Source organism: Malaclemys terrapin, chromosome 2 (genome assembly GCF_027887155.1).
Source record: "Malaclemys terrapin pileata isolate rMalTer1 chromosome 2, rMalTer1.hap1, whole genome shotgun sequence".
In the NCBI taxonomy this organism is placed as follows: domain Eukaryota; kingdom Metazoa; phylum Chordata; order Testudines; family Emydidae; genus Malaclemys; species Malaclemys terrapin.
The window spans coordinates 245,194,981-245,218,855 of NC_071506.1; the positions used below are offsets into that span (position 1 = coordinate 245,194,981).

The 23,875-nt window shown below is 39.5% G+C and overlaps 1 protein-coding gene across 2 annotated transcripts in view; it reads right to left on the reverse strand.

The window, feature by feature from the left end:
• RUNDC3B (RUN domain containing 3B) overlaps nucleotides 1-23,875 on the reverse strand; it is a 160,736-nt gene that overhangs the window by 33,551 nt on the left and 103,310 nt on the right. For both annotated transcript variants that reach the window (XM_054016713.1, XM_054016712.1), the window contains one exon: nucleotides 187-333. In XM_054016713.1, coding sequence (XP_053872688.1) covers nucleotides 187-333 — 147 coding nt within the window. The remainder of the gene's footprint in view (nucleotides 1-186; nucleotides 334-23,875) is intronic.

Consider the following 23,875-nt stretch of genomic DNA (forward strand, 5'->3'; position numbering starts at 1 on the left):
AAATATTTAAACTGCATCCTAACCCCTACACTTTTCTACATCATGCGCAGGTAGCCAGGCCCTAAGGACACGGTTAGTATTAGGGGGTACATTAACAGATGATGTGTCAGGGAAACTGAGGAGATATTAGTATGATTCTGAGTACTGTCCCCCCCAATAAGAGTGAACAAAAAATATTAAACTTACTCATCCCATTGTTGACTGTGCTTTCTATAGAGTAGAGTATCCAAGGCAACAGCATTGACATCCAGAGCTCCCAGGGAAGGCCATTGATTGGTGAGGTGGGTAGTTAACTCTTGTCTTGATCTCAGATCATTATTCTTTAGCACAGTTCTGTTAACAAAGACAGTGAATCTTATTCCATTAAATGTAATGTTTCAAGTCACAGTAAGGAAGCATATAACAAAGAATCCTATCCAGGATGACGTTTCCTCTTAAATAACATCTGCTTGAACACTATTCTGATACAACTAATAAAAGGTAATTTTCATAAGTTCTCTTTTCCTAAGAGAAATCAGTGTGTAGGAACAGAAAAACAAAAAGCTGAAATTACACTTTATTCTATTATTCTATTATCCTGCAGACTAGATAGAGGATCAGTTGCATAAATAATATTTGCATATAAAAATATGATTTCTTAAAGGTGTTTTTTGCACAAAATAAAGAATCTAATCAGAAAACCTTTTTTCTGGAACAGAACTGTTTAGGCAAATTTAGTTATAGGATGACAGTGTGCATACCATAGGTCAGTCCAGAAGTACTAACAAAGACTAGTTGAAAATACCTTATATAATTACTAGTAATAATTTGCACATCTAAGCCACTCGTATAGAAAGTGCTACTGAGCATTCTACAAGCCTGAATTAGTTTAGCCTCACTTCACTCCTGTGGAGTAGACAACAGTTCTCATTTTACGGATGAGGAAATGGAGACACCAAGGTGTTAAATCACACAGGAAGTCTTTAACAGAGGCAGGAGCAAGACCCAGGTCTTTAGATTACCAGGCTTTGTCTTAAGTACAAGACCACCTTTTTTCCAAACAGGATAATGGAAACAGCAACCAACTCTTACAGGAGAGCAAAGCAGAAGGTTAATAAAAAGATAGTGTCATCTGTTAATTTATCCAGGCTTCACACCATATTTCTCACATCTGTTGTGAGAAGTCAGCGTTGCACACAGTCAGACCTTCAATAATTGGAACACAAGATCCTCCTGACAGCCAGTGCTTTGTCTGAAATACTGAACTGCATTACCAATAGTTTGATGATACTCTCTCATGAGTTAAACTACATTTGTATTTATGTGCATTAGCAAGTAATGTATTGGGATTTTTCTTTACATAGGTGTTTTGTTTTTGCAATGCAGTTTTATCTTCCAGACAATCAAAACATTTAGACCAGAATCCTGTAGAGGCTCCCCAATACGATATAAGGAATCAGAGGCCTCCAAAAGGGTAAAGTAGAAGGGCAGGTTACTGTCATCTCCAGATTTTTCTCTCTCTTTTGGTGTGGTCTTCCCCCATCATTATGAGGCAGGAAAGTTATGCATAAAATGTTGCCATTTTTGTAACAGAAAAAATGATGAAGTTCCACAATGGGGAAAATTTTGAGGAGCCTTTTTCCCACCATGAAGAATTCACAAGGCAAAAATGGGGAATTTCACATAGCTGGACGATACAGTCACAATTTGGTTATTTCCAATACTATGAATTCTTCTATTGCATCATCTCCTTCACATATCCCCTTCCTTTCTGGAGTTTGTAGTGAACACCACCCAGATAACCCAAATCTGTTGAAATTTAAAATGTCATGTATATGAGCCCAGGCAATTTTGTATGTGGAGCGTTAAACTGCCCTATAACTATGTGCTACCACCATACAGCTCTCAGTGCCAGTGTTAGCTCACTGGAGAAATAGGTAGCTGGATAGCAAGAAGGACAAAATGTCGATCTATGTGGAGATGACAAAAGTAGAATTCCAGTTACTAGTGTGTAACCTAGGTTTCTGTTACTCAAGGTGTTTTCCCCAAGTCTTCACCCTATCAGGATGCCCAAAACATTATTCCACAGAGAAAGAAATGAGTTTATAAGAATTTAGAAAAATGAATTTTGAAACTCTGCCTAACCAAACGTGGTATCTCCCCAAAGGAAAATCAAGAAAGTAAAAATCTACAGATACTGTTGACAGGATTCCACGTTGCCACTCCCCAATGCTCAAGAATAGACATGTGCCTACAGTAGTACGTAGAGGTAGATTTTCCTCTCACTGAACATGCTTTCCTTTTTGAAACAGTTGGCTTGTTTTCCTTTATATTTAGCGTCACATTTTTAATTGTTGTTTTATTTACAAGTACTGTAACTGAAACAAGTTATTACTGATCATTGCTGGAGAAAATACATAGTCGTATCCACATTGCTTAGATTCATGTTTTCAGATATTAGCCATAAATAGCAATTGTGAAATCAGCTGAAAATAAATTTCTCTTGAAGTATTCTTTGCAAATCTAATAGTAAAATTAATATATTTTGAGCTACCATATAGTTAGTAGAGGAAGACATTTTCCCTTTGAATTTTGTTATTATGCAAGGAAATTACAACAGTGTTGCTAATTTATTAGTGCCTCTAAGTCCAACCATAAAATGTCTTCCAAGATACTTCCATTTTTAAATTGTTTCTTTACTTCTTTGAAAACCAACCTTCAAGTCTCAGCAAACTAATATAACTAAAACAACTCTGAAGAGATCTCATTAAGCGTCAAGTCTAGGTAAAGGCATGTAATAAAATTAGGAATTTGCCGTTAAAAGGGAATAGTAATAATTACACCTACTTTTATTTGTAGTATTGTAAAGTACATTGGATATTTCAGTTGTGTGTTTTAAAGCTTTACACAGTATAACCACATTCTCATTGTTCAATACATAAACTACATGTTTTTAGAGGGTAGTTGAATAAGCAGAAGTTTCCTGTTTTATTTTGTTCCAAATCCTACTGTCTTGAGCTTTAAGCTTGGTACAGGACACAAGTCAAAAAGTAGTAATGCATCACCATGTTTTATATAGCACAAACCCAGGTACCCTTCCAAGAATATCATGTCCTAGATGACAAGTATACAGCTTTATCTGCAAACAAAATGTAGTAACATTAAGTTGGCATTTAGCCAAATATGTTGACAAAACTATAATAGATTACAGAAGCTTTAATTCAAGACCTTCAAAAGAAGAAATCAGAAGTAAAACCAATCATAGCAGTAGGGTTACATGCTCCTCCCATCAGAAAGTTTGTATTAATAATTGTAATTGTAAAGTACAGTATAAAACAACAAGACAGACAAAATAGAACTTTGATGGTTTTCAAAAATAATAGAAGATCTTTATTTACAGCTGGTTTACAAAGGACACGTAGTTTCTCATGTGTTATATAACCAAAGAAAAATTACTTCAGACATCACAAGGTAGAAATTATTTTCATGATTTTTCTTTCAAACTACATCAGAATCACTTAACTGAATAAAGGGCTTGAACTGGGTCACAGTGCATAATGCTACAGTGTACATGCATTTCTCCCTGGTCCTGAACATTGATGATGTGAGAGCACAATTCCCATCTAGTTGGATCAACTAGCAAAGTGCCCCAGATTAGCGTTCAGTTCATACCTTTACAAAGAAAAGTTCTGATCAAAGGGCCTTATCTCCAGAAGCAGCATCATGTGGCAGTAGTTATATATATATATATATATATATATAAAAAGAAGGATGAGAATGATAAAAATAAAAAACAAATATATTTTGGCGTTAGGTGGTAGATGGCCCAACCTCGACACCCCCCTCAAAAGAAAGAGAAAACCCAAAACGTTAGCATACATTTTGCACGTCTGAAACATAGTCCATGCCACAGCATCTAGCTTCCTACTACTTGCAAGGTATGAGCATGTACTCCGTGAATGACATCTCAACCACCACTCGAAAACCTTTGAGCATGGGGTTCTGATATTCAGTAGTATGATTATTGCCTTTTCCCCATTCCCAGTGTTTCTCTCTGACCTGAGCGCCATCCCTCATCCCAACAAATATGATGGTTCTATCAGATTATATAATATTTTTATAGCTTGTGCCATTTAAAATATAGAAAATGTTGTAGAACCACTGAATATTGAAGAGGAAGAGAGGGAAATTTCCTGTATCTCACAGAACTGATAATTCAGCGCTAATGGATGTTAAGTGCAGCATATGCACCAGGATATGGTCTAGGTCTTGACAAAGAAAAGGAACATTAGTAATCATGGGGATGGAATACATTTTGCAGAAGTTTATTTAAGATATCAAATGTCCAGATGTGCTAAAATCCCCTCACCACATTTCATGGCATTCACTTCCCATAGTGCATGTGTGAGAGAACAAACAAAAGTGTGTGTAAAAGATACATAAGCAAAAATAGAATTTACATATTTTTCAGATAACCTTTCACACGTGATTTATTTGAGGATTAAAGTTTCATCTATCCATTATTGGCGCTAGATTTTTAAAACAATATCTTTTGTCAAACAACTCATACATTCATCAAAACAAATTAAAAATTTGCATTGATTCAAAATGCCATTGCATTTAGTAACTTTTTAGAGAGAACAGGGAGTGAGAAAGATCAGAGAAAATCATGCAATAATAAAGTACATGATTAAAAAAAAATACGACTCAGGCCAGATGTATAAAAAAACCCTAAGCCAGTGGTTCTCAACCAGCAGCCCAATTAGCACACAGCTGGGTCTGGCTAAAGGCCAGCCAGCTCGCATGGCTGGATCTGGGTTCCCAGCTGCTTGGTGCGGCGGGGTGGGGCCTGGGATGCCCCGCACAGCGGGGTCCGGAACTCCTGGCCAGCCCTGTGGGTTCAGGAATCCAGGGCTCGCAGCCAGCTCCATGAGCTCCGGGTTCTGGGGCAGCTGTGCGTGGCTGCCTCTGCCCTGCCACCCGGCCCCTGCGGCCCACAATGATAAATAAGTTGAGAACCACTGCCCTAACCTTACAGTACATCTCCGTTCCATATACCATTTTAAAGCACTCTCTCCCTGCTTTAAAACAACAATTATATTTTCTGTCTTATTAATGGATCACTACTTATTATAGTAGAAATACTGAGGATGCATTTTTTCATCAGTGCTAACATACTCCCAACTGTTGCTAAGCATCTGCTGCAACTGCAGAGACATCTGCTCTGTCAGTGAAATTGCCAGGTACTCAATGCTGATACTAATGGCCATTGTTAAACAACGATTCATAGCAACTCTTCTACATAGTTCAGACTTTCAAACCTTAAGTTGTTTATTTAAGAACTAGGGAGAAATTGGATTAGTGAAGCCTTCAGCTGAAAACACTGTGGATTCATAGGGCTTTAAGTGTTCACAGACCCCGTATTTCAGGAACAGACATCTCTATACAATCAGCTCCCCACCTGAATATTTACCAGCTGTTTTACCTAACATTGATTAACTTAGTGTATTTATTTTTTCAGATAGCTGAGGAAAATCTGTACACCAAAATGCAGGATATTAACAGCTTATGACTAGTGTGTGCTGAGAGAGAATACAAAAAATTCTTTTTAATGTTTCACTGAGGTGTAAATTTCACAAAAACAGGCTACTACTACTGTATAAGGCTTTTTCGATCCCTTTGAATTTTGTTATTGTGTTTTTGTCATTTAGACATGTTTCTCTTGGGAACAGCAGAATCTACTAGTATCAAGTGAAACAAAAAACTGGGTGAACTTTGTGTTTGTCAGAAATTACTTCTCTAACTTCCAAAGATACCAGTCTCGATAGTGGGAACTTCTGCAGCACTACCCAATGTTAGAACGTGCCTTCCACATGAATAACTTTGTCCAAGTAGAAATCTGCAAAAGCCTGCACGCAAATTTTGTAGTGACACAAGAAAGCACTGACTGATCTCTAAGTGGTAGCTTACATCTTGAAAACGAAGTTGCCTCTTCTACTCAGAAAACCGGGTAGCAATTACCCTAGTCAGCAAGCCTTGATGATCATGGGCTCTTTGCATGTAGCTCAGTGAGGCTCTCTGATTCACTCACCTACTGGCTAGAGAAGCCTTAGATTTCAAAGCTCTTTCAGAACTCTGATACAGGATGAATGGGAGATCTGAACTCTTCATTTCTAGCATCCTTTTCATAAATGTGTGTAATGCCTTCCTAATATTCAAGGTGTGTAACTTTTCCCCCTCTCATACCTAGAAGATGGACAAAAAAGGAAAGAACACATCAAGAGCCAGACAAAAGCAAATAAGCATCTTTAGGAGGAAAATAAGAGACGCTGTTTTACTCACCACTTTGGTTTAAAACAAACAAAAAAACCCAGTAAATCCCTGCAGAAAAATCCCACACGCTCACTAAGTTATATAGTGAGATGCCATTTTATGTAAGAGAAATCAAACACCCTTCTCTCAGTAGTTCAAAAGGAGGACCTGCAAGGGTACTAAGGACCAATTTGCAGTCCCAAGCAGCCAAAAGGAGACTGGAGCGTCAGCATGGTTTTATCAACATTAAGGAACCTCACAAAAGATGATGTCTGAACCTTTCTTAACCAGTCTGCAGATTTAGAGTAACTGCATAGATTAGGAAATGAATAGCTAAGTGTTAAAAATATGTAACAGATGTTTATGAAAGCAATGTCGCTACATTAAGCCATTATTCTATGTACCTACACTTCTTGTGTAGAATAAGTTAGTTTGCCTTTAACCTGGACTCACAATGCACCACAGGTATAAGGATGGACTTTAAAAATCCCACCCCCTCATCGTATGTTAGGAATTTTTTTCAGTCTGACATTTGATCATGATTTTTTTCTCCTGTTTTGGGGTTTTTTTGTTTTGTTTTTTTAAATAAAGGCTCTTTGGAAATAACAGCTTAAATCATGTTCCACATTTTTAAAAAAAAATTAGCATCAATTTATATTTCTAGAACAAATTTAATTACAAAGGATGAAAAATATGTTGTACATCTTAATTTACAAGACCAGCCATAATTTAAGCTAATATGAAAATGTGACAAAAATTAATTTTGAACCAATTTCCTTTCAGTCAAAGATTATGTTTTAGAAAGGTTCTGAGGTTTTCGCCCTTTAAAAGTACAAATTCTTCCTCCCTTCTCTCCCATTAATGGATTGAAATGTAATGGATTAAAATTTAATGTAATAGCACAATGTAACTATTCAAAATATGAATCAGACACATTGTCTGAAGATTACTGTGTAATGCATTCAAAGCGCCTCATATTAAGTCTCATGTATTAGATAAAGTTTCAACCAATGAGCACATGAAAAGATAAAAATGAAGCCTTTTAAACATAAAAATTTGAGCAAAAACCTTAGAGAAGTTCACAGCATACTGTTAACATCATTACAGGAAGAAGCAGATCTCTGTGGCATTCAAACAACTCTCCTTCCTCCCCTCTCCCACCAACCCACCAGTACCCCTCTAAATACACAGAAATGGGTTACAAAAATGTCTGTCATTTAAAATATACTGTTACTGAATCTGCAGCTGGGCAGACTATATCTGTGCAATATCTAGGGGTTCCTTTCTATCAATACAACACAGAACCGGCTCAACCCCCATCCAGTAACCTGGGAAAATTACACACCATCTCTGGGCACCTCTGAGAGGCAATACTTCCCCACTCGCAAGCACAGAGTCTGAATGTAGAAAAGAGACTTATTAAAAGGAGGGAAGTAACTTGGCGTTAATTTGGGATAACACTGCAAACAGGGTTCATAAACATAAGCCATGAGCAAAAGACCCACCTCCAAGTAAGTTGGGCAATGTCCTTTTTTCCTCAGGTACTTAAGTCCAGCAACCCAAAAGTCCCTTTAGCATGCCTGTCCCTTCTCTGCACCCCACTCACAGTTGCTGTCCTTGGTCAGTGCAGACCCAGAGTTCACCCTGGGTGGCGGCAAGGAAGCACCTTACTCGCTCCACCGCTTGCTGCACCTCTCTGCCAGCCGCTCGCTACACCTCTCTGCCTCACCAGCCACTTGTTTGTAAGCTGACTGTCAGTCACCTTCTGTTGCCTAGGGTTACCATATTTCAGCAAGCAAAAAAGAGGACGGGAGGAGCCCCGCCCTAGTCCCGCCCCTCCCCCTCCCACTTCCCGCCCCCCTCAGAACCTCCAACCCTCCCCCCGTTCCTTGTCCCCTGACTGCCCCCTCCTGGGACTCCTGCCCCTAACTGCCCCCCAGGACTCCACCCCCTACCTAAGCCTCCCTGCCTCTTGTCCCCTGACTGCCCCAACCCTTATCCACACCCCCACCCCCACACAGACCCCTGGGACTCCCATGCCCCATCCAGCCACTCTCCACCCCCCGACAGCCTCCCCCCAGAACTCCCAACCCATCTAAACCCCTCTGCTCCCTGTCCCCTGACTGCTCCGATCCCTCTCCCCACCCCTGCCCCCTGACAGCTCCCCCCCAGAACTCCCAACCCCCCACCCCCCCGCTCCTTGTCCCCTGACTGTCCCCTCCTGGGACCCCTGCTCCTAACTGCCCTCCAGAACCCCACCCCCTACCTAAACCTCCCTGTTCCTTGTCCCCTAACTGCCCCCTCCTAAGACCCCCCCCAACTGCCCCCCAGGACCCTACCCCCTACCTGTACCCTGACTGCCCAAAACCTTCTCCACCCCCCCCAAAAAGCCTCCCCCCGAACTCCCGACACCCCCCCCGTCTCTTGACTGCCCCCTCCAGAACCTCCCTGCCCCTTCTCCTGCCCCCTGGCCCCGCCGCTCAGAACATGGTGTTGGGCTCTGTGCGGAGCCGGACACGTGGCTGCGCTCTCCAGCGCAACACACAACCCGGTCCCTGGTCCTGCACAGTGCTGCCGGAGCGGGGCGCTGGGCTGCCGGGGCGGAGGGGCTGCCGAGGCCGATGCAAATGGCCCAGCAGGCCAGCCGGCTCAGAATGCGGGGGGGGGGGAGGGGGAGGGAGGAGGAGCTCTACAGCTGCTCCGGAATCTAGCCTAGCAAGCTGCAGGGGGAAGGGCTCTGGCTGCCAGAGCCCCAGGTGAGAGGCTGACTTTCCTGCAGCCCTCCCAGCCGCACCTCGCTCTGCCTGGGGGAGAATCCCGGACATTTTGAGTGATTTACAAATTCCCCCCCCCCCCCCGGACGCTATTTTTAAACACAAAAAGGACATGTCCGGGTAAATCTGGACGAATGGTAACCCTACTGTTGCCACCTCTCTGCTATGACCTCTGCATATCAGTCTCTTAATGATTTTCAGCTCTTTGCAGGCTGGGCAGAAACACTACCCCATCTCAAGTGATTTCAGGTCTCAGTGATTTTCAGGTCTGGGTAGAAACACAGTCCCACACAACTGATTTTTAGAACAAAGAGGCTCCTAATGAAGCCTATTTAGCTTTATTCTTTGAACAGTGGGGAGGAACAGGTCAAACCAGTCTGGGGCCTCATAGGGAAAGTCCACACACCTCCTGGCTGGGACATCCGTTCCCACCACTCTTACTTTCACAGGGCTCCGGCATTTGAGCCTCTGGCTTAATGAGGCCCTTTCAGCTGAAGGTGACCCCCCTCATTTGGGACAGGCTAAGCACAGTCCTGCTTTCCTGTATTCCTACAATAATTACAAGATTTTGGTAATAGCATTTCATTATCCCTGCATTCAGTACTAAAGTGATTTGTACCCAACACCAGCCAGAATTGATTTACTTTGACACCACTCTATGTGCTGAATATTTAAGCAGAGCAGGAGCAAACTGTATTTACATAAACACACCTAAAGTCTTGCCCTCTCCCAGCTAGCTGTCAGGGGAGAATTCATTCAGACCCTGCTTACATATCAATTAATATAACACCACCCACATTCAACTTAACAGGATGTAAAGTCAAAACACAAAGATAAGTTCTCTTCTTGATGGTGAATAATCATAGAAACATAGGACTGGAAGGGACCTTGAGAGGTCATCTAGTCCAGTGGTTCTCAACGTGGGGTACGCGTACTCCTGGGGGTATGCAGAGGCCTTCCAGGGAGTGCATCAAGTCATCCAGATATTTAACTAATTTTACAACAGGCTACATAAAAAGCACTAGCAAGTCAGTACAAACTAAAATTTCATACAGACAATGACTTGTTTATACTGCTCTATATGCTATAGACCAAAAAGTAAGTACAATATTTATATTGATTTATTTTATAATATGGTAAAAATGAGAAAGTAAGCAATTTTTCAGTAATAGTATGCTGTGACACACTTGTATTTTTATATCTGATTTTGTAAGCAGGTAGTTTTTAAGTGAGGTGTAACTTGGGGTATGCAAAACAAATCAGACTCCTGAAAGGGGTACAGTAATCTGGAAAGATTGAGACCCACTGATCTAGTCCAGTCCCCTGCACTCATTGCAGGACTAAGTATTATCTTGACCATCCCTGACAGGTGTTTATCTAACATGTTCTTAAAAATCTGCAATGATGGAGATTCCACAGTCTCCCTAAACAATTTATTCCACTGCTTAACATCCCTGGCAGTTAGGAAGTTTTTCCTAATGTCCAACCTAAAATGCCCTTGCTGCAATTTAAACCCATTGCTTCTTGTCCTATCCTCAGAGGTTAAGGAGGACAATTTTTCTCCCTCCTCCTTGTAACAACCTTTTATGTATTTGAAATCTTATGTCCCCTCTCAGTCTTCTCTTCTCCTGATGAAAGAATTTTTTTTTTCAATCTTCCCTCATAGGCCATGTTTTCTAGACCATTAATAATTTTTGCTGCTCTTCTCTGGACTTTCTCCAATTTGTCCACATCTTTCCTGAACTGTGGCACCAAGAACTGAACACAATATTCCAGGTGAAGCTTAATCATCGCGGAGTAGAACGGAAGAATTATTTCTCGTGTCTTGCTTACAACACTCCTCTTAATACATCCCAGAATGACTTTTGATTATTTTTTGCAACAGTGTTACACTGTTCACTCATATTTAGTTTGTGATCCACTATGACCCCCAGATCCCTTTCCGCAGTATTCCTTCCTAGGCAGTCATTTCCCATTTTGTATGTGTGCAACTGATTGTTCCTTCTTAAATGGAGTACTTTGTATTTGTCCTTACTGAATTTCATCCTATTTACTTCAAACCATTTCTCCAGTCTGTCCAGATCATTTTGAATTTTAATCCTATCCTCCAAAGCACTTGCAACCCCACCCAGCTTGGTATCATCCGTAAACTTTATAAGTGTACTCTCTATGCCATTATCTAAATCATTGATGAAGATATTCAACAGAACCGGACCCACAATTGCTCCCTGCGGGACCCCACTTGATATGCCCTTCCAGCTTGACTGTGAATCACTCTCTGGGAACGGTTTTCCAACCAGTTATCCACCCACTTTATAGTAGCTCCATCTAAGTTGTATTTCCCTAGTTTATGACAGTATCAAAAGCCTTACTAAAGTCAAGATATACTACATCTACCGCTTCCCTGCCCCATCTATAAGGCTTGTTATCCTGTCAAAGAAAGCTATTAGGTTGGTTTGACACGATTTGTTCTTGACAAATCCATGCTGACTGTTACTTATCACTAAGGCTAAGATTTTGTCATGGATATTTGTAGTAAAAGTCACAGACAGGTTATGGGCAATAAAAAAAAAATCCAAGGAAGCCCGTGACCTGTCCCTGACTTTTACTAAAAACATCCATGATAAAATGAGAAGGGACTGGACAGCTGCAGGGTGGCTGGGAGCTCCGGAGCCCCCACCACCCATGGGAGCTCAGAGTTCCATGGTTCCCCTGCCCCCGCATTCAGGCATCTGCAGAGGTCCCCCCGACTCCCCTGCAGTAGCCAGGGGGCTGTGGGGATGCCCCTGACCCCCTGTGGTGGCTGGGGAACTGCAGGGGTCCCCCTGCCCCACAGCATCCAGGGGACTGCCAGGGTCCCTTGCCCTACCATGGTGGCCAGGGAGCTGCAAGGTACACCCCCTCAGGGTGGATAAAAATCAATTATTTAAAAAAAAATATCAAAAAATTGATTTTTTTATTTAAATCAGATTTTTTTGATAAAATGCTTTTTGAGGGGAAAACATATCTAAAGATAGTTTTAATTAAGATACATTATAGCTCAAAGATATCTCATCATGGAATAGGAATTATAAATTTTAATTCTATAGTATGAGAATATAGTCATGTAATGTTTAAGAAAAGTTTTGTAAATAAGTTCCAACAATTCATGGATTAGGGACCCAATCTTATGGGGTTCCAGGGACTTCTGTATAGATTATTTAGGTTAATCTTTCTATCTACCCACTGGGACTCAGTGCTGAGTCTAGAAGATATCAGAGATGCTTAGTTTTGCTGTTCTCAAACTGTGGATTTGTCTCTCCAGAGATAGCATGCTTGTTAACAGCAAAAATTTATTTTTAAATAAATAAATAATATATAGTGGTGAGAAATAACACATCTCAACACTATTGTGCCTCTGCAAATTTGTGTACACAGAGTCAATCCCTTACCTCTCTCTAAAAGTGAAAAGTTTCAAAAAGTTAAATGAATAGAAGATTGTTGTGGGCAGAATAGATCTGGACCAAGAGAAGAAGTCTGGAGATAAATGTGAGAAGGGAGGGACAGGCAGTAGAAACAAAAGTGGAACTGTTTGAGCCTCATATTCCAGAAGTCTTGAGGTCTTCCTGAGTGTAGCCTTCATTGATTTGAGATCTACCATACCATTCTCTCACTGTAAGGGAAAACCTATAATGGCAGCAGGCTGTAAAAGAGACCCAGTTTGGGAATATTTTAATGACGTTCCTCTACCTGTGGGTAAGACAGGCATGCGTGCAAAATGCAAACAGTGCAACAAAGAAATGCAAGGCCTGGTTGCCTGAATGAAACAACATCATGAGAAGTGTTCCTTCTCAGGAGGAAGCTGTGTTGAAGATGATGAAAGGAATATAATCTCAACATGCAGGATCTTCATGTTGGTAAACTTTTTTTATTTCATACTTCTTTCTTAAGGACTGCCTGTCTTCCTTCTGGATTATTCTTGAATTCTCATGTTTGAGCAAAAAATATAGTTGTTACAATATGGTACTATCATCTTTAGATGCAGTTGTGATAAATAAATAGCTGAAATAGGCAGATCTTCCTTTTACAATTTCACCTTTAAAGTAATACTGAGTGTCAGTGAATGCAATGAATAATACTAAATGAGCAGTATGGTAATAATAATTAAATAACTGCATTGACTTATTTTGTTTAGGAGAATCCATCCTCAACATACAGGATTCTAAAGACTATCCACCTTCAAGATCACCATCATTTTCTATAGTTTCAGAGTTATCTGCCAATGATAGTGTTTCAGTCACATCATATACGTCACATAGCCACAGTAGATCACCTGTAACAAAAAGAAAAAAAAAAATCTCCATCATCCAGAAACAACCATAGATAAGTTTATGATAAAAACCAGCAGATTACAAAAAGAGGTAATTGATGAAAAAATTGCCTGGTTTGTTTATGCAACAAACCCTTCTTTCCGTATGATTGAGAACCCACACTTCATTAACATGGTTTAGTCATTAAGCCCAGGATACAGTCCACCTAACAGAGCAGATGTCACAGGCAAATTGCAGGATAAAGTGTATGAAAGAGAAATTGAGCAGTGAGCAAAAGGTCTAGAGGGTAAAATTGTTAACCTGAGACTTGATGGGTGGAGAAGCAATGTCCACAATGATTCTGTTGTATGTGCTTGTGTGACAACAGAAGAAGGGAATGTCTTCCTTACAGAAACAGTTGATACATCAGGAAATGCACACACAGCAGAATACTTACAAGAAGTAGCAGTAAAAGCTATAACAAACTGAAAAAAAATTCAAATGTCTAGTACATAGCTTGGTCACAGACAATACTGCAAATGTATCCAAGATGAGAAGAAATTTAGAAGAGAGTGAAGAAAGTCCCAAGCTAATAACATATGGTTGCAGTACTCATTTGATGCACCTCCTAGCCAAAGACTTCAGTGTTCCAGAAATAAAGGCTAATGTTATTGAAACTGCAAAATACTTCTGTAACAACCACTTTGCAGCAGCTGCTCTGAAAAAAGTGGGAAGAACCAAGCTAGCTCTCCCACAAGATGTGCGATGGAACTCAGTAGTGGACTGTTTTGAGCACTATATCAAGAATTGGCCTAATCTGATGATAGTTTGTGAACAAAAATCGTGAAAAAATAGATGACACGGTCACAGCCAAAGTTCTCAACATTGGACTTAAAAGAGAAATGTTGAACACATGCTGAGTACCCTGAAGCCTATTTCTGTAGCCTTGAACAAAATGCAGGGAAATAGCTGTTTTATGGCTGACGCTGTTGAAATTTGGAAGGAACTGAGTGAGATCTTAAAGAGAAATATGCAATGAGAGCGCTAAATTACAAGCATTAAAAAAATGAATGGGACAAGCACTAGCTCCAGCTCATTTTCTTGCAAATATTCTCAATACTCGGTACCAGGGTCAAACCTTCACTGCTGAAGAAGAGGAGTTGGCTATGACATGGATATCCAGCAATCATCCCTCCATAATGCCAACTATAATAAACTTCAGAGCTAAGAGTGAACCATTCAAGAAATATATGTTTGCTGCTGATGTTTTAAAGAAAGTCACACCAGTAAAATGGTGGAAATCACTTAAGACTTGGATTCAGAGACTGTTGAAGTGATAATCTCACTTTTAACAGCAGTAGCTTCTTCTGCCGATGTAGAAAGAATATTTTCTTCCTTTGGACTACTTCATTCCAAATAGAGAAATAGTTTGGGACACGAAAAAGCAGGAAAGCTGGTTTTTCTTTTCCAGTTTATGAACAAACAGGAAAATGAAGGTGAAGATGACTGAGTTAGCTGCAGAAGCCAATATTTTAAGTTTCTCATGTTGACCTGGCTGACATAGTCTATTTACTTTTTGTTTTTTAAATATTTCATTTAACTATTTTAGTTTAAAACAATTTTAACAAAAACAAACCTGATTTTAAAAAAACTGAATGTTTAACTAAATTCAAAAATTCATATGCTTGTTTTGTTAAAATATTATATGTTTGCTGTTGAAGAAAAATATCCAGAATACATAAAACATTGTTTTATTTAACTAAAACAATTTAACTATCTGTCTGGTGAGGTTCTCCTTCTACTACAGCATGACAAGAAAATCCTCCAAATATTAATGATTAACCTGTTGAATTGGAGATAGTTCACCTCCCAGTGACTCCATAAATATCTGCTTCAATTACCTTCAGTAAATGAAATAACCAATCATTCATTTTCTGATATAGCTGTAAAACTAATCTGAAAAGTTTTCAAAATAAATCACTTAAAATGTATAGTGTGTACCTTCTAAAAATGAAACCTACATCTATCTTTGAGTTGTGAAGAATATGTATTAAGGTTATAACAACTAACAAGAATGCACTTTTATGTAGAAACCTATGATTAAATCGAGTCTTCCTGACTAGTGATTTAAATCAAATCCACCCTGCAGCCCCACCTACTGCAGCTGGGAGCTGCAGGGTACCCTCGCTGCCCATGGTGGCTGGGATCTTGGGGGCCCGCTGCCTCAGGTGGCAGGGTACCTCACAGCTCCCTACTGCTACAGGAGGTGGCAGGACCCTGCAACTCCCAGCCGTCGGGACTGAAGTCACGGAGGTCTTTGGAAGTCACGGATTCCGCAACCTCCGTGACAAAATTGCAGACTTACTTATCACCGTATTATCTTCTAGGTGTTTGCAAATTGCTTAATTATTTGCTCCATTATCTTTCTGTGTACTGAAGTTAAGATGACTGCTCTGTAATTCCCCGAGTTGTCCTTATTACCCTTTTTATAGGTTGGCACTATATTTGCCCTTTTCCAGTCCTCTGGAATCTCTCCTGTCTTCCATGACCTTTTTTTGAAGATAATCTCTAATGGCTCAGATATCTCCTCAGTCAGCTCTTTGAGGATACCAGAATGTATTTCATCAGGTCCTGGTGACTTGAAGACATCTAACTTGTGTAGGTAATTTTTAACTTGTTCTTTCCCTATTTTAGCCTCTGATCCGACCTCATTTTCACTGACATTCACTATGTTAAACATCCAATTGCTACTAACCTTTTTGGTGAAAACCAAAACAAAAAAAAAGTATTTTAGCACTTCTGCCATTTCCACATTTTCTGTTATTGTTCCGCCCCCCCATTGAGTAACAGGCTTACTCTGTCCTTGGTCTTCCTCTTGCGTCTCACGTATTTGTAAAAAAAAATTTGTAGAGAAAGGAAAGCAGAAGATCTAATCCACCTAGATTTCAGTAAGGCATTTGATACAGTTCCACATGGAAAATTATTAGTTAAATTGAAGATGGGGATTAATATGAGAATTCAAAGGTGGATAAGGAATTGGTTAAAGGAAAGACTACAACAGGTCATACTGAAAGGTGAACTGTCAGGCTGGAGGGTGGTTACAAGTGGAGTTCCTCAGGGATCGGTCTTGGGACCTATCTTATTTAACATTTTTATTACTAACCTTGGCACAAAAAGTGTGTGCGCGAATAAAATTTACGGATGACACAAAGTTGGGAGGTATAATCAATACAGAGGAGGACCAGAATATCATACAAGAACTTCTGGATGACCTTGTAAACTGGAATAATAGAAATAGGATTAAATTTAATAGTGGAAAGTCATGCATTTAAGAACTAACAACAAGAATTTTTGCTATAAGCTGCAGATTTATCAGTTGGAAGCAACAAAGGAAGAGAAAGATCTGGGTGTATCAGTTGATCACAGAAGGTTTATGAGCCATCGATGTGATGCAGCCATGAAAAAGGCTTTTGCAGTCCTAGGATGCATCAGGCGAGGTGTGATGTTATGAGTGTAATATAATATCTCATTGAAAGGTGAAACAGGGCCAGAAAGAGTTAATTAACTCACAGACTGACCTGACCCATGGCTGAACTTGTTAGGAAGATATGTAAATTAATATAGCTTTGAAATGCAAGCCTGCATTGTTAGAGATAGAAGGGTAGAGGTTTGCTTACATCACAAAACCTGAGCAAACAAGTCTTGTCTATTGCTATAGCTAGCTTTGATTCAAAGATCAAAAAAGAATATTAACATTTATGATGACACTTGAGTGAAATAGTATTATTGTCTATATGTTTCTTTGAAGGTTGTGATAAACTGTATATGGACTGTTTAACAGATAAATTACACCATGCTAATTGCCAGGATGTTTGGGAGACAGAAGATTAAGCTTATTCTCTCAGGCCAAGAGGCTGCTGGAAAATGTATAAAAACCCTGGGACACCATCCTGTTTTATCTCAGATTTGCTTTGGATTTCAAGAAGGGGAAACCCTAAGCCATAGGAATTGAGATCCCCAGTCACTGACTGGAGTCACCCTGAATATGGACATTGGACTATAACCTATAGACCAATTTTAAAAAGTTTTGGCAACTACAAACTCACCATCTCTGCTATGTATCTGGACCTCAAGAAATTGAACTCGAGCCTGTATGTATGTTGATCTTTCAACCAACTCTCTTTCTTTTTTAATAGATTTTAGTTTAGTTAATAAGAATTGGCTATAAATGTGTATTTTGGGTAAGATCTAAGTTATTATTTGACCTGGGTTTGTGGCTGATCCTTTGGGATTGGGAGAACCTTTTCTTTTATATGATGAGATAAGATTTTCAGAATTTATCATCATATGTTTGACATGTGTGTCTGGATCGAGGCCTGAGGCTGGGTACTTTAAGGGAACTGCGTTATTTGGACTTCCGAGTAACCAGTGAGGTAATAGAGAAGCTGATTTGTGCTGGCTTGGTAAATCTAAGTATTGGAATATCCACCAGCTTTTGGGGTTTGTCTGCCCTGTTCTGTTTGCAGTTCACCCTAATTGAGTAACCTCAGCTGGCTCTCACGGGCACCATCGTCACACGGGGTATTCCCAGTAGAGACAGGGAACTGTTAGTACCATTATACAAGGCACGGCTGAGACCTCATCTGGAATACTGTGTGCAGTTCTGGTCTCCCATGTTTAAGAAAGATGAATTCAAACCTGAACATGTGCAGAGAAGGGCTACTAGGATGACCCAAGGAATGGAAAACCTACCTTATGAGAGGAGACTCAAAGAGTTTGGCTTGTTTAGCCTAACCAAAAGAAGGCTGAGGGGAGATATGATTGCTCTCTATAAACACATCAGAGGGGCAAATATCAGGGAGGGAGAGGAGTTATATAAGTTAAGCGCCAATGTGGACACAAGAACAAGTGGATATAAACTGGCCATCAAGAAGTTTAGGCTCAAAATTAGGTGAAGGTTTCTAACCATCAGAGGAGTGAAGTTCTGGATCAGCCTTCTGAGAGAATAGTGGGGGCAAAAACCCTAACTGGCTTCAAGACTGCAGTTAATAAGTTTATGGAAGGGGTGGTATGATGGGACTGGCTACAATGGCATGTCACCCATCAGTGACTGCCAGTAGCAAAAATCCCCAACAGCTGGAGATGGGACTCTAAAAGGGGAGGGTTCTGAGTTACTATAGAGAATTCTTTCCCAGGTATCTGCCTGGTAGGTCTTGCTCACATGCTCAGGATTTAACTGACTGCCATATTTGGGGTTGGGAAGGAATTTTTCTCCGGGTTAGACTGGAAGAGACCCTGTTTTTTTTTTTTTTTTTCCTTCCTCTGCAGCATGGGGCATGGGTCACTTACAGGTTTAAACTAGTGTAAACGATGAATTCTCTGTAACTTGAAGTCTTTAAATCATGATTTGAGGACTTCAGTAACTCAGCCAGAAGTTAGGGGGTCTATTTCAGAAGTGAATGGATGAGGTTCTGTGTCCTGCAATATGCAAAAGGTCAGACTAGAGGATCACAATGGTTCCTTTTGACCTTAAAGTTTGATTCTAACTATGGCACCTGGCATGGGCTTATTTAATAACTATATTGTATCACTACTTCTCAAATACAATATTCACATGATTTTTTTCTCCATCTAAGTTAAACATAAGTAGCATATACAGTATAAATAGTGTATATGCAAAAACAGAAAAATGTAGTTCATTTACAAAAAAGTTTAAATAAATCTATTAATAGTTGATGAAGAGGCAACATACTGTATATACTGCCTTAATTTAACTTTCAGTAGAAAGAAAAACATTAACTAACATCTTACCATACAAGTCCTAAAATTATAGATTCGTAGTATATAACGTATCTATGTTAACCTCTTCTTTTTTCCCCATAAGCGTACATTACGGAGTAAGATGCTTACAATATTAATGAGGATCACATTACAGGATTAAAATGCCAGTGACTTTGCAGCGTTATTAACTTAGGCTAAATTTGAACAAGTTGTCTACATGTACTCTATTACTAATCTTCTGAGCCATACAGTCCCATCCCCTCTTTTCTATGTAATAGAATCTTCAGGTCCTCACTTCAAAGAGATTAAAAGACCATTCCCAAGCAGGGGAGTTTAAGGATCAAAATATCAATATTTTGTAGGCCAAGAGATTCTAAAAAAATGCCTTGCCAAAATGAGTAACTGTTTTGTCGGAGTCCAGATAGTCAGTAAATACTGACAAAGGAGGAAAATCCAAGAATCCGCACAACACTTGTTCTTTGTGGGAATGTACCTTGAGTGATTGAAGTGACTTTTTTAACCCCAGCCAAATGTGCTCTGAGGCATTCAAAAGGCAGATGTTTTTGATTATCCATTTTGAAAGGCCTTGCGTATAGATTGTAAGCGTACTAGACTTAACCATAATCTAAAAATTCTAGAAGCAGGATACATATTGTATAAACTGTCCTAGTTATCAAATGTTAACTTCTGAGTGAGATATAATAGCCTTCTTGCTATTCTGTTTATGTACAATATCCTCACCTCTGGAAGAAATAAATTAAAATATTATATATACACACATACACACACACACATACCCCACCATGAAAATGACTGAAATGGAAGCTGAAAGACAACTTGTGAAGGAAGAGGGAATTTGTATATACCGTCCCTTGTTATGGCAATCTATATATAAACTGGTCTATAGGAAGCCCTTACAAATTTTCCCATTCATCAGGCAGCCAACACAATAAAGAAAAACCACCTTAAAAAGAGAAATCGAATCTACATTTACACATTGAGAAAGCCACATTAAGAAAAATCAAGGCAAGTACTCAGCATACTAAATAAAAATATAAGGAACGGAGGAAAGACCAGAAGTCAGTACAAGGGCTTTAAAATAGACATTGCTGTGATGGGTTGGGTCACAGAAACTCCCTTAAGACTGTCACTAGATGTGCTGGGATAGCACTGAGAACAAACTCCCTGCCAGAAGAGGCTTCCCTCCACTCTTGTCTTGCTGAGTTAGACACTACAGTCAGCTTCAGCACAGACCCAGGAGGTTGGGACATGCCCCCCTGCAGTTCACTGAAACAGATCCACTGAGCTCAGGAGCTTCTTAGTTAACAGAGACTTTCCCAGCACCCAGTATTCAGTCTTTCTGGGAGCCTAGATTCCAAATAAATCCATTTTACTCTGTATAAAGTTTATATAGGGTAAACTCATATATTATCCACCCTCTATAACACTGATAGAGAGATATGCACAACTGTTTGCTCCCCCAGGCACTTATTAATTGACCCAGAGTAAGTAAGTAAGCAAAAAGTGATTTTATTAAGTATAAAAAGTAGGATTTAAGTGGTTCCAAGTAATAACAGACAGAACAAAGTAAGTTACCAAGCAAAATAAAGCAAAATGTGCAAGTCTAAGCCTAATACATTAAGAAACTGCATATAGGTAAATCTCACCCTTAGAGATGTTCCAATAAGTTTCTTTCGCAGACTGGACTTCTTCCTAGTCTGGGTCCAGCAATCACTCACACCCCTGTAGTTACTGTCCTTTGTTCCAGTTTCTTTCAGATATCTCTTGGGGGTGGAGAGGCCATCTCTTAAGTCTGCTGAAGACAAAATGGAGGGGGTTCCAGGGCCTTTTATATTCTTTCTTGTGGGTGGAAACCCCTTTGTTCTCCTGTGCAAAATCACAGCAACAAGATGGAGTTTGTAGCCACCTGTGCAAGTCACATGTCCATGAATGATTCAGCTTTTTGCAGGCCGACACCATTGTTTACATGTTAGTTTGAACGTTCTCAGGAAAGCTCAGATGTGGATTGGTGTTTCCCAAAGTCCATTGTCAGTTAAGTGTTTCTCGATAGGATTATTCTCAGTAAGTGCCCATTTTCAAGAAGCTGACCAAATGCTTCACTGAAGCTACTTAGAGTCAAACACATTGAGATACAAGTACATAGCCAACATTCATAACTTCAAATACAAAAATGATACACACATACAGACAGTATATAGTCATAACAAGCAACTACAACCTTTCCATAGACACCCCACTTGACCTCCTCTGTACAAGAGCTGGTGCAACGTAACAATTGCCAACCTGAAAAGAATGTGTCTGAAAAAAGGAAAATGTTCCTAATGGAAATTGAGTTTACACAACCTGTCTCCCTAAAGGGATTTAGGGAAAGGAGGATTAGTATTCTGAATTTTGCCATATTAGGAAATGAATTTAGCAGCAAGATCAAATACTGGACTGTATCTCCCAATTTCTATGGAGTGAGGAAATAAAGTAATTAAATAGTTAGCTAGGCAAACTGAGTTTATTATACTGAAACTGTTTAAGGACTGAATTTCCTTTGAGAATCTTGCAAGAAGAATCCCTAAAAAATGGACAGTAATAAGTGCTCTCTCTCTCTCTATAGATAGATATAGATATATTAAAAAAAAAAAAAAGATGCTTTACCTATTGCTCCAGAGAATTTAGCATTCCTAGAAAGATAAGATTACAAAGGCCATGGCAACCCAGACTTAACAGTGATGTGGGGCTGAAAGAATATGGTACAAGAATTAAACAGGGCCTTGAATCAGTTCCAGAATAACCATATATTTTGGTAACTGAACCATTGTCAAAAATCCTTTAGACAAGATGTAAACAGATGTCTCCCCCAAAGGTACAGAAAAAACAAAGCCTCCAAAAACTGATCCAAAACAAGTTCTTGCTAGAATAAGTTGCAAAATAAAAAGCTCTTGATAACGGACATTCAGAATCCTTTGCACTTTGCTGCACGATCAAGAATAATACCCTAGGGTTATAATATTTTGGTTTTGTTCTCCTCATAGAGATGTTTGTAATATAGAGTAGTGTTTATGGTTCCTTTTCTAATTTCCCTGCTCATTCCTAAAACACTGAACAGGAGTATGATGGTTTAACTGCCTTTTCCTTCAACAGAATGAAACACATTATAGGGAAGGAGAGGATGAACTTTTAGTGTCCTTAATGGAATCCTGCCCTCTTAATTAATAATTGAGCCATTAGCAACTCATAGGTTATAGTGCAGCTGGATTCAGTTATTTTTCATCTAGGACTTCTTGTATCTTTATGCTTTTCCTATTTTGATTAAAATGTGTTGTATCAAAAAAATTAAAGGGTCGAATTATACCCTTCACTTGTATATACAGAGCAGTGGACCTGGAGGACACAATTAGGAATGCCAACCGTGCTGCATCATTACCTTCAATCTCAAAGGACCACAGCAAAGGATCAGGATCCATCCATAAAAAGGAAGTAAAAGAAAAATCGGCATACTGCAGGCAGATAATTACGAATCATGCACACAGAGGGAAGTGAGGAATGGGATTATTACAATGTTATTTTAATTATAATAGTGCTAGGAATCTGTATTTCCAGCTACTCACTGTTCACAGATTCTTCTACAAACAGGAATTAAGACTTTGAAATGTGTGCCATTCTTTCAGGCCTGGATCCTCAAGATGTTCTTGATAGGTGGTAAAATCAAATAGGGAGGTGGAGAGTCAGTCATTGGTGGAGATTTTTAGTTCCTCCTTCTAGGAAGACAAGGTTTCAGCTTCTTTTCAAAAGGCATTATTTATCTTTCTTCAAGAAACTCTTGACTCTGCAAATATCATCTTTATCTACTGGTCTCTAACCTTCCTTTTTGGTAAGACTGAAAAAGCAAGACAGACAACTCTGGCAATACATTGAATGATAAAGCTTAAGCATTCGTACGCGTTTATTTAGATCCATCAGCATCTTTTGGAACATTTGACCACAAGGTATTGCCAATGCTTCTGCAGACTATAGCTGGGATATACGGTGCACATCAGATGCTTTGTTTGTATTTTCCTTTGGAGAGAAACAAGAGAGCAACACTGGGTAAATGGTGAGAGTGCTCATGCAGACATTCAAAGGATTCCAGTTCATCATTCCTCCTATCCAATGTGTTCATAAGCTTCCTGAGGAGACAGGCAGGCATTATAGACTGAGCATGTAGATGATGTGCATATGTAGATGAATTTCTCATCTCCTTTTCACAGGATCTGGATAACTGTTTGGCTTTTCCAGTGTCTAACAAATTGTTGCTCGGATAAGATCTAACTTGTTGAAGCACAATCTGGATAAAATGGGGGTTTATGATGATGCATCTAGAAAGCAACTGTAAGAAATGAAAAATCATAAATATTCCTTCAACAAAATAAGCCCTCTTATCTTTTGGTAATTTAAATTAGATCTTGTCTCTTGCTGGATCCATAGCTGTTACCAGATATCAAGTCAGCAGCAGTCATCAGTGCTGGTGAGAAAGCTGTAATCTTTTCTTTCAGATGCAAACCTACCCATAGATCCAGGCTTTTCCCACCTCTGTAGTGGATTACTGCAATTTACATTGATTAACAAGTGAAGACCACTTGGAAATATCGGCTAATATAAAATATACCTGTGAGCTTTCATTAGCTGTGCTTCTCACGGGGAATATATTAGTCTGTTCTTTGTGATCTACACGGGCTTGAATTTGTTTCT